Here is an 11,982-nt window from a genome sequence, read left to right as displayed (position 1 = left end):
CAGCGGGAGAGATTGTGCTTTGACTTTCGACTCTGACACATTATATTCAAGCCTGACAGGAGCTTCGTGGCCAGTCTCAGCTCCACTCCGCCCCAAGCCCCATACCTGTCCTGTCTCCCCATAAGTAGAGCCAGGGAAAACCGGAAACTGTAGAGGGAAGTGGAGTGTCCCGGATGTCATTCAGGGGATCAGATCCAGAGCCACTGGCTCACAGTCTTAGAAGCATGCGTGTTTTTCTGCTCCTGTGGCCTCAGCTGCTCCCAGGCTCCTCAGGGAGGGAAGGGCTGAACTTCCGGCTTCCTCCACTGATGCCTCCAACCCCCACCCCAGTCACTGCTAACTAGCCTTGTGAGAGAGAAGGAGGTATTTTTTGGGGGGAGGGGTGGGTAGAGAATTGGGAACTCCCCCAGTCCCAGACTGAAAGAGAAAAGGCCAGGAAGAAAGTCTGCAGGTGAGAGTGACAGTTCCTGCCTTCATCACCTGGCAGGATGTGGACTTGCCTGCCTCACACAGCACCCAGAAACCATTTCTCCACTCTCCTGGTTCTTGTTTTTGGGGTAGTAGACCCAGATAATCCTGTCCAGAGTGTGCATGTGTGTGTGTGTGTCTGTGGGTGTGTATAGAGGGCAACGGACATTCAGACCCTCCAGATGAGGGGTTAGCAAATCCAAGGAAAGAGGAACTGGACAGGCCCACAGGTTGAGTGACTGGCTCATGGTCAACAGGGAGTTGATGGCAAAGCCAGCACTGTTGGGACTGGAGCCCATTCTGCCTCCCATTGTGGTGCTCTTCCCCTTGCATTGCAGTGGAATCAATCTTTCTTTCCTGTGTTTAGTAATTGAGCAAACATTTATTGAGCATCTACTATGTACCAGGCACAAGTCTTAAGTGGGAGCAGCAGACAGTTCATAAGGGAGCTCTCTGATGTGGGAAGCAATGGGTCTTAGGGGAACCTGAAAGAGAAGTCCCTGCCTTAACCTGGGGAGATCAGGAAGGGCTTCCTAGAGGAGGTGAGGCTTGAGCAGAGTCTAGAAGGCTGGTTAGGAGTTGACCTGCAGAGAACCAGGGAAAGTATTCAAGGCAGAGGAAGCAAGTGACATGCATGACACATTCTTGACACTTCACTAGCAAAGGGTGCTCTCAAGGTGAAGGGAAGAGTGGGGTCACAGGAGCATAGATTTGAGGCAGCCTAGCTAGGAAACAGCTGCAGTGCTCCAGGTGAGAAATGAGGGTTTGAAGTGGAACAGGTAAGGAGGCGGTGGCTGCAAGAGACAAATAGTGTTTAGGATTGAGAGTTCTTGGAGAGCAATTGGAGGTGGCTAGTGAGAGAGATGTGAGAGTTGGACTGTGAAGAAGGCTGAGTGCCGAAGAATTGATGCTTTTGAACTGTGGTGTTGGAGAAAACTCTTGAGAGTCCCTTGGACTGCAAGGAGATCCAACCAGTCCATTCTGAAGGAGATAAGCCCTGGGATTTCTTTGGAAGGAATGATGCTAAAACTGAAACTCCAGTACTTTGGCCACCTCATGGGAAGAGTTGACTCATTGGAAAAGACAATGATGCTGGGAGGGATTGGGGGCAGGAGGAGAAGGGGACGACAGAGGATGAGATGGCTGGATGGCATCACTGACTCGATGGACGTGAGTCTGAGTGAACTCCGGGAGCTGGTGATGGACAGGGAGGCCTGGTGTGCTGCGATTCATGGGGTCACAAAGTCGGACACGACTGAGCGACTGAACTGAACTGAACTGTGTGAGAGAGAGGGAGGCATGTGGATGACTGTAGGTGATGGTCTTCCCAGACATAGAGGAAGCAAGTGAAAAAACCAGGTTAGAGGCAGACATTAGTTTTGGACAAAGTGGTCACAAGCCTAAGTGGGAGCCACAGACAGCTCCTCCTGTGGGAGGACATCCAAAAGGGAAAGAGCAGAAAACAGGCTCCGTCTGGGCTCCACAGAGAACTCCATCTGCAGTGCACCCTGGTATTTTCAATCAAAGGCAGGGATCATTAGCTTCAGTTTACAGATAAAGCTCTGTGAGGTTAAGCAGTTTGACCATAGCTACACAGCCATCAAGCAAGGACTTGAACTGAGATCTTCAGATTTCAAGTTCTGTGCTGTCCATGACCTCCAAGTCTTGTGCTGATTCCCCTGGCCCAGGGTGCCCTGGTTTCTGCAAGGGGAGGGGTGCGGGGCAGGAAGAAGCAGGTGTCCGAGTATGTTTCTGTCTTCTCGCCGTGTGCCTTCTGCTTGAAATTGCATTCGCCCGGAACTTGCAGGCAGGGGCGTTTCTAGGTGGTTTGGAGATATTGAGCGATGAGGGGAGAGAGATTCTTGTCTCTTGGCAACCACCAACCCTCAACCATCACACAATAAGCATGTTGGTGGTTGTCAACACATGAGGATTTCAACGACCATGAAGTCGGTTCGGACTAGGCCCAGAGAGGCTGATGCTCCTACCGCAGCCACCTCAGGGACTCAGGAACTGAGATGCTGGGGACACCTCCTACCTCCCTCCTTGACCAGCTGCTTCTGTCTTTTCAGTAGTTTCTGCCCCAGAGTGAGCTGAGGTCAGAGAGGTTGAAGGTTTCCCTCATGCTAAAAAATGAGAGCTGAGTTGTGACCACCAGGACCTGGGAGCAGGCCAGAAGATGGGGTGGTTTCCAGCTCAGTAACCTCAAGAAAAAAATCTTAGCCCCAGTAATCACATCAGCAGACAAGTGTGCCTTGGCTCCCTTCTAAATCAGGCCTTCCCTCCACTGTCTCTTTTTTAGTTGTTTTTTGGGTGTGTATATTTGTCTCCCTAACTAGATGGCAAGCTCCATAAGACCCGGACAGGGCCTGTTTTGTCTGCTTGGCATGTTTCTAATTCCTGACTCACATTTGTCAAATAAATGAATGAGTGCCCCCTGAAGATCCTACTGCTGGGCCTCACAGCAGAGGCAGCTCATGTCTGTTTACTGAATGTGCTCCAGTGAGCAGAAACAGTCACTTTCAATTCTGCAATTGATGGTGGGGGCAGGGTGCACTAAGAGGTTCCTTCCCTCTTCCCACCCTCCAACCCCTCCAGGAAACAGATGGTAAAAATGCTTTAAATATTGCTGCTTCCCCTAGCACATTTCTGAGCCTCTACCCTACCCCACCCCAGCGCAGCCCAGCCCATTTTTAACTAGGGCTGAAATGGAATCAGCCTAGATGGGCTTTGGTAGTCAATTCTCCTTCCATCTAACTCTGGGCACCACTCTGGGTGGGATGAAAATTCTGTATTTAGTGAACTTTTCCCTCTTCTGTCCACAAGCTACCCAGCCTTCCTCAGTCCTCTTCAACTTCCATTCCTAATCCTTTTTTAATATTCCAAACACCATTTCTCAGGCTGTAACTTAGCTTATAGCCCTTCAGTCCAAAAGCAACACATCCCCACTGTGCACCAGGCTCTGGGCTGATGGGGAGTGGATGGTGGGGAATACACAGGTGAGAGAGACATGACCCCGCCCTCTAGGACTCACAGTTGATTGGAGAAAGCAGACAGGTCAGTTATCATCTCAGTGTAAAAAGGAAGCCCCATTTGACTGGAGAACCAGACCAGGGCTTGGGAATAAGGTGGCTTATGTAGTGGGCACTTGAAGGGATTTAGGAACACACCTCTCTGAGAAGGTGAAAGGCGCTCAGATGGAGGAAACGCAGAAGCAAAATCATAGTTGGGCATGTGTAGACAAGAACCATGGATGCAGAGCATGGGGGATAACCCACAAAGGCGGGTGGGACATTGTTCTTGGGGGTTCTTCAATGTCAGGTGGGAAGATGGATCTGAATCCAGTGGGCAACAGGGAGCCATTGAAGGTTTATGAGCTGTGGAGTAACAGACTCTGAGCTGTGCTTGAGAAAGATTCATAGGGCTGTGAGGCAGATGCTCTAGGTAAAGGGGAGGCAGGAGGACCAGTTAAAAAGTTGTTCTCTTTGGGGAGAGGATCACTGATGGGCTGTAGGTGGGCAGTGGCAGTGGGCTGGAAGAAGCTGAATCTCTTGTGTGGTGATGGGTCTCTCTTAACTGCCCCCTCCGTCTGATGTTGGTTTGCTTTCTTCACATCTCCTTTTGTCTTCTGGTTTCCCCCAGTTTATGCAAAGAAGGAAATTCACACACAACAACAAGCAGTTCCCCACTTCCTCTGTCTCCTCCAGCCTGGTTCTCTCTTGGCCCGGGCTCTCCTTCGCTGCGTCTCAGGATCCTGGACCCCTTTGTAGGGTCTTCTTGGCTGAAGGCTCTCTCTTTGCTCCATCCCTATCTTCAGATGCCCACTCTTGGGAATCAGAAAACTATGTCCAAGCAGGTGGTTTGCCAGCAAATCATGGGAGCAGCACTGCTTTACTCCTAGGAGTTGCCCATCACCAAGGAGCCTGCAGAAGTTGCCCATCACCAAGGAGCCTAGCTGGACATCAAGCCCTCCCTAAGGGAGCTCACCCGAAGGAGGCCTAAAGGCCCACACTGATGTCACAGCTGGAGACCTGTTGAGGGTTGGAACATTCTCCCAGCTCAGAGAGGATCCATGAGCCCTCTCTGCATCACACAGCTAGTAGGTACAGAAGGTGGATAGCTTAGGGTTTTGCTTGTTTTGAGTTCCCCAGACACGGCACTTGGAGAAGCAAGAGCTGGCATCTAGTGTGGGGCCCTGTGCTAGGTTTCCTGATTTGCAGGGGAGACTAGTCCACCCAGAGAACTCAGGGGTTTCCTCAGGGTGAGGGGGAAGATGTAAATTCTGGACCCCGTTTTCCTTGCACCTCCAGGGCTATGGTAGCTCATTGTCCCTGTAAGGTCCATGGTGCCCTCCTGGGGCCAGAGTCCCAGGGGATTCCCAGGCCCCTTAGGGGACAGACTCGCGGGGCTTCAGGGACTTCATAGGTAAAGTTTGTGACAGCCTTCCCCAGGGGTAGGGGCTCCAAGCATCTGGGCTCGACCTGGGCCCCCGAAGACCCCCCGAGTCCTAGCCCTGTCTGACTCGGGACATGCCATGGGACAACTGATGGCCAAGTTGATGAGCATCTTCTGGGAACGGGGTAAGAGGCACATAAGTCATCCAAGTGACCACTTTGACCCAGCTCCCACCTGCTATCCGCCCCCTTTCCTCCCCCTCAACCTGTGGGGTGGTCTGGGAAGATGCGATGGGGCACGCTCAAATAATCCTGCGTGGGGGCTCCCTGCCTGCTCCGAAGTCTCCTCTGCCCCCTCCCGCCCACTCCTCGTCGGTCGCTCGCTTCGGTGCATCTTTGGGCGCCCCGCCCGGCGAGCCTCCTTCCTCGGGCTAAACGCGGTCGCCGGTTTCCTACGGTCGTGACTTCACGCTCAGCTCTTTCTTCAAACCCCTTCTCTTAACAAGAAGCCCTGGGTTCCCCGGACCTTTTGCACAATCATTTTTCTGGAAATGTGGAGAGGGGACAGTGGGGTTCAGCTCTCATTTCCGCTGTTCCGAGGTGGCTCAGGGGTCCCGTCCCGGTGGGAAAGAAATCTGTCCTGTTGGTTTCTTGTGTGGAGAGGGGGCTCGGGAGCAGAAGTAGTACCGTGAGCCGAGGTCCCCCAGCCTGCTGGGAACACATGTCTCCTTCCTTGGAGGCTGGTGGGGCACACAATCCCTTGGTCATCGGGTTTGGCCCTGACCCTGCCCTTCCCCCGGATGCTTCCAGAGCACAAGGTTATCATCGTGGGACTGGACAATGCAGGGAAGACCACCATTCTCTACCAGTTGTAAGAGACTCTCAGATTCTGAGGGGGCTGGGCCTTCCTACTAGACTGACAGGCATTTGGACCAATCACCGGAGCCCTTTCCTGGGTCTCTGGTAGCCGGGAGAACAGATAGGCGGAACGCTAGTGTGACCTTCCTGGTACAGGAGCCCCTCGGTTCAGTGGCTTCTCCATCAGGTATTCGAATCCTGCTCGGTATGAGCAACCCCACTGCTCCCCGCCATCTACCCGCGGTCCCTGCCAAAGCCGGTTGTGAGCGTAAAGCTGTCCAAACCTGACCGATGATCGCCTTCTTCGCTCCCCCTAGCGTCAGGTCTCCGCAAACTCCGGCATCCCAGCCTTGTGTCTTCATTTTTCCTCCCCCTTTCAGTCCCTTTTCAGACTGGAGAAGGAAATGGCAACCCACTCCAGTATTCTTGCCTGGAAAATCCCATGGACGGAGGAGCCTGGTAGCTACAGTCCATGGGGTCGCAAAGAGTCGGACACGACTGAACGACTTCACTCACTCACTTTCAGACCCAAAAGGGAGGGCCGGCTTTGGGTCTGGGTGGACTGTATAGATCCTGGTCTAGCAGAGCCTGGCACGTGTGCGTTTCCCGATATTCACTCTCTGGATGGCATCTCTCCTGTTTGGAACTTCCTGAGTATTTACTTAGGAAAATTCTCCCTGAAAAAGTATAATTTTTCCTGAAGAAAAGAGAAATTCAAACAACATGAGCATATATATATAGTAAAGTTCCCTCTCACCCCTAACTCCCAGTTTTATGTCCCAGGTTTTCCAGAGGTATTTCCTACATATAAAAACATGTGTTTGTTTGTTTGTTTTTCTAACTCACTTTAAACAAAGCCCCTCTCTGAAGGCCCTCACTTATGTCTGTCTCCTTTTTTCAATCCCTTGCTACTTGAACTGTGGTCCACACACTGGCAGCATTGACATCAGCTGAAAGTGTTAGAAATGCAAAATGTTGGGCCCCAGTCTAGACCCTCTGGATCAGAATCTGCCGTTTAGCAAGACTGAGCTGCATATTAAAGTTGGGGGAGACTGTTCTAATGAGTCTCCCCTCTCTGGGGTCCAAGTCAAGCAGGACTTGATCTCCCTCCTGTCTGCATTCCCTCATCCCCAGCAGAAGCTCTGTCAACCTGGGCTGAGATGCTCTGAGTTTGATTCAGCCTGACTTAACAGTGGACTGGGCTGAATGGTTGGTGCCCTCTCCTACCTCCCTAGCCTGACAAATGAGGTGGTCCATACACGTCCCACCATGGGTAGTAACGTGGAGGAGATTGTTCTTTAAAAGACCCACTTCCTCATGTGGGACATAGGAGGACAGGAGTCTCTGAGCTCCACCTGGAGCACGTACTACTCCAACACTGAGGTAGGAGGCTGCCTGGGCTGGAGGAGCTGTGTGATATTAGCCAGTCACTTAACCTCTTTGAGCCTTGATTCCCCTATTGTGAGATGGAAACTGTAATAACGACCTCTCTGGGACTGCCCTAGCGGTCCAGCGTTTAAGACTCTGTGCTTCTATTGCAGGGGGTATGGGTTTGATCCCTGGTTGGGGAACTAAGAGCCCACATGCCGTGCAACTTGACCAAAGAATTTTTTTTTAAATGATCTCATGAGTTGTGAAAATTAAATGATTAAACAAGAGCTAATTCAGATGTGTTGAATACTTAATGCAGCACAATGCCTGTTAAAATTTTTGAATACTTCCTGGCAGCTTTGTCTGCTTGCTGGCAGCTTTCTGTTTGATGCATCGGATGGGGTAAGCTCTTTGTCTCTGGGGGCCTTACTTTCTCACTCTGGCAGCAGCAGAATCCAGTGGTTTCATTCCTGGAGTGAGAGCTGATTTCAAGCTCCAGCGCTACCACTCTTAGGCTGTATGGCTGAGGGCAAGATCGCCACATCACCTCACCGACCTTCAGTCTCCTAGTTTGTAAAAGGGGATAGTAACAGTTCCAGTTCCGCAAGGTTGTGGCGAGACCCAAGTGGAGTCACAACGCCCAGGACTTGGCATAACCTCTGGCACACAATCAGAAGTTGTGCTCTGTCCACCCTGGGTCTGGATAAAAAGGGAATTCATATGGGACTAGGGCAGTGAGGTCTTGAGACTGGACAGTTTGTTTTCTGTGGGGCTCACATCAAGGCAGAGTAAAGTGGGAAGAGACACATTCATGGGATGAATGAATGTGTGTGTCATCACTCACAACTTCCCTCTGCTGGCCAGTTCATCATCCTTGTGATTGACAGCACAGACCGGGACCGGCTGCTGACCACTCGAGAGGAGCTGTATAAGATGCTGGCCCATGAGGTAAGCTCCCTGCAGTTGGGAGAGGACCCAGGGCACTAGCTACTAGCTGTGTGACCTCAGTCTAGTCACACAGCTGCTTGAGCATCATTACTGATGTCCCAGTCTCTGAGCACCTCTATCCTAGCAGCTTGGGCAGGGCAAGATTATTCCAGATGAAGGGCAATAAGGCCTTCAGCACAACTGATCACAGAATTCAGAGTTGCAAGTGCCAGTCCTGACCTCACTTGTCACTCACTGTGGTGGGACCCCACACGAGTTACTGCGCTTCTCTAATTCTCAGTTTCCCCAAGTACAATGTAAATGGGACAGGTCATCAATTCCCTCCTCCTGGGATCGTTGTAAGGACTCTGAGCTGGTTGTGGGCCCTCCATGGACTGTTGGTATCGTTTCATGTGGTTGTTACTGTTGGGCAGGGCTTCCATCCTTGCCCACCTGGGCATGGGGCTGTCTTGCTGGGAAAGCAGAAGAGCTTGAGAGGGCTCATGGGGCAGTGGGAAGGGAGGCTGGGTCCTGGCAGGCTGACTGGGGCTGGGTTCCTCTGTCCACAGGCTCTACACGATGCGCCCATCCTCATCTTTGCCAATAAGCAGGACATGAAGGACTCCATGACCATCGTGGAGATCTCCAGTTCCTCACCCTAGTGCCATCAAAGACCACCCGTGGCACATACAGGGCTGCTGTGCCCTCACCGGGGAAGGGTTAGTGGCTGTCCTACCTGGACCTTCAGGGCCTGTCCCAACCAGCTGATCATCAGAAACTTCTCTCGTCTCTCTCCTGTCAGAATCTGACTCATAGCATCCCTTAGCATCTGGGTCAGGAGAGCTGAACACCTACCCACAGTTAAGATGCTGTTTGTAAGCAGTGAGCAAGACAGTGTCTCTGTTCTCCAGGGGCTTGTTCTACTGGGGAGAGAGGTGACGCGCCAAACACAAACATTTTCGGTACTGAGAAATGCAGGAAGAAAGTGAAATTTAATAACAAGGATGGGTTTGCTAGAGCTCTGGTGGTCAGGGGCCATGTCTACTAGGAGGTGACTTCAGAACTGAGACCTGAGTGAAGAGACAACCATGGGAAGACCTGGGGGGCAAGCCTTCCAGGCAGAAATCACTGACTCTGACCTTGAGTTTCCCTATCTGTAAAGAAAGCTGTTTCCTCCCAGTGTTTCTATAGAGAATAAATGATATCATTCAATTAACATTCACTGGGAACCTACAGCTGTTCCTCCATATCCATGGATTTCACATCCTCAGATTTAACTAACTGTAGATTGGAAATATTCAGAAAAAAAAAAAGCCAGAAAATTCCAGAAAGTGAAAATTGAATTTATTGTGTGCTAGCAATGATTTACACAGCATTTATATTATATTTACCACTTTTTACATATCATTTACAATATATTAGGTATTATAAGTAATCTAGAGTTGATTTAAAGTACTGATTTAAATCAGTGACTAGGTTATATGCAAATATATGCTACTTTATACAAGGGGCTTGAATGTCTGAGAATTTTGATGTCTGCAGGGGTCCTGGAACCCTGGAACTCCATGGATACAGAGAAACGACTGTACTTTGTGCCAGGTACTGTTCTAGGCACCTGAGAAAAAGTAGTGAACAAAACAGATAGAAATCCCTGCCCTCACGGAGCTTACTTTCCAGGAGGGGAGAAAGAGACACTGAACAATAAAAATAAGAAAAATGTACAGTAAGTTAAAAAGTGATGTGTGAAGGGGAAACATCAATAGGAAAGGGAAGTTGGATGTGTGTTAGGGAGAATGTTGCAATTTTAGATAATGTGTCCAGGGAGGGGCTGCTGAGAAGAGAGCTGCTAATTAAACATCTGAGAATGTGAAGGAGCTAGGTCATGGTCACACAGAAAGGTTCTTGAATCAGGCCTGGAGAATCCCCTGTCCTCTTCCCTCTCAAGTGGAGTCACAGTGGGTTTGGGGCTTGGATGCCCAGTTGAAGAAGGTGAGACTTTAGGCAGGCCAACCCAAGGAACCACGTATTTCTGGCCATGTCCTTCTAACTCCTGGGTCAGGAGGAGCCCCCTACCCCCGTCTCCAACCCATATTCAGTTCAATTCAATCAGCATTTCCTAGGTAACCCTCATGTGCCATGCACTGTGCCAAGTGATACAGACATGACCAAGACCCCATTCTTGCTTGGAGTTGCTCACAGTCTAATGAAAGAACTTGCTTATGGAGCCTCTTCGCAGGCCTTTGAAGCCACCCTGGCACTGACCTAATGATGGAGTGGGTGGAAAGGTGGCATTGGAGGCTTGCCCAAAGACATTGCTAAGGTGGGTCTCCAGGCCTCTTTGTCCAAGAAGCCCTCCCCAACTCCCAAACATCCAGAGGTCTCTGTACATCTCCTTTCTAAACGTTATCACAGTATGTAGTTATACAATTATTTTTTTGACCATTTGTTTAATATCTATCTCCTCTGCTAGACTGCAAACCCTAGAGGGCATGTCTATTTTTTCACCAGTAACCCCTAGCATAATACCCATTGCACAGTTCATTTATGTTTGTTAACTGAATGCAAAACTGGATATAAATTTGGGCGTTCCAGCAGTCAGCTCTGGGCAGGGCTGGGGGTTGGGAAGGCCATCAGCCTCATGGGATATGCTGATCTTTGCCCTGTTCTTCCCTCTCCCAGGCTGCCTGCCGGGCTGCAGTGGATGCAGTCTCAGGCCACTGCCAGTTGATGTCCCAGACTGAGGCCAACCAGAAACTTGGAGGGTTTTGCATGGACTATGTGGGTAGAAAACCCAAGTGACTATTATTTTTCTATGACGCTGTAGTGACCAGGGGCATCTATGGATGGTGAGATTGCTACTGTCCACCCAACCCCCCCACTGAGGAGCTAGATGGAGCACCCTGAGTTGCTGCAGACAGGACAGCAGAAAAGCTGCCCTTCACTCCATGGAAGCAGGCATCCTTCTTAGAGACACCAGGGGAGCTGTTGGATGTGTTGGGGGATCAGGAAGTGGAGCCCCCTCCCTCAGCCCTCAACCTCTCTGTAGGAAAAATGGAGGGCCGAGTAAGAGACCCCTGGAATTGTTCTTTATTTCCTAGACCTCTACCCCAACCCTTTAACCCCCACTCCAGCTTTCCGGCCCCTTAGCCATCTTTGTCCCATACGCTTCAGTCAAAGGAGATGCTAGAAAGGTGAAGAGGCTGGCTCAGGGGTTGCTCAGTCGTGTCCAACTCTTTGCGACCCCATGGACCGTAGCCTACCAGGCTCCTCCCTCCATGGGATTCTCCAGGAAAGAGTACTGGAGCGGATTGCCATTTCCCTCTCCAGGGGATCTTCCTGACCTGGGTCTCCCTCATTCCAGGCAGAGGCTTTAACTTCTGAACCACCAGGGAAGGGGGGCAGAGCCAAAGCCTGAGAGGGGAGAGGGTGGAGGACTGGACGTTCCAGCCAGAGACGGGTCCTCACACTGCAGGGGGTTCCACTCCTTCCCCACCTTCCCATTCCCTCTGAGACGCTGGGTCTGACCACAGCTTTTGAGCTTTAAGCTACCCCTTCACTCCCAGTATCCTTCCAGTGTGAATCCCACTCCTCCCAATACCCCAGATTCCTACAGCATTTGTTTATCTTGTCTTTTTGTAGTGATTTTTTTCCCACACCGTAGTAGGAATTTTATGAAGGTATAATAAATGCCATTGAAAACTGCTCATCTTTTATTTCTGCCTGCTCCTTTGGCTGCACCTCAAAACTGATTCTCTGGCAGGGGAAATCCATCTATGAAGTGGAAAGGGGCTGCCTTAGGGTCTATATGGGGACTGGCTCTTCGGTCCTGGGCTCTATAGCCCTCTGCCAGGTGACTAACACCGGGTTTGCCAGCACTCAGAGCTCTGGGCTCTGCCTGGGCCTAGGGGAAGGAGGGGAGTAGGGGACTTAAGGGGTTGGAAAAGCCCAGGAGTACTATGAAAGT

General features: G+C 50.8%; 1 protein-coding gene across 1 annotated transcript; it reads left to right on the top strand.

Annotated features, from left to right (window-relative positions):
• The first annotated feature begins 4,119 nt into the window (after positions 1–4,119).
• ARL5C (ADP ribosylation factor like GTPase 5C) lies at positions 4,120–11,729 on the top strand. Its single transcript, XM_059878530.1, is given in 4 exon segments — positions 4,120–8,039; positions 8,588–8,676; positions 8,678–8,737; positions 10,698–11,729. Coding segments are annotated over 4 exon segments (330 nt in total). The 5' UTR covers positions 4,120–7,907; the 3' UTR covers positions 10,747–11,729.
• Positions 11,730–11,982: the final 253 nt, after the last annotated feature.

Source organism: Bos taurus, chromosome 19 (assembly GCF_002263795.3).
Source record: "Bos taurus isolate L1 Dominette 01449 registration number 42190680 breed Hereford chromosome 19, ARS-UCD2.0, whole genome shotgun sequence".
NCBI classification, from domain to species: domain Eukaryota; kingdom Metazoa; phylum Chordata; class Mammalia; order Artiodactyla; family Bovidae; genus Bos; species Bos taurus.
The sequence above is the reverse complement of the archived record's forward strand: the minus strand, read 5'-3'. Positions and strand labels throughout refer to the sequence as shown.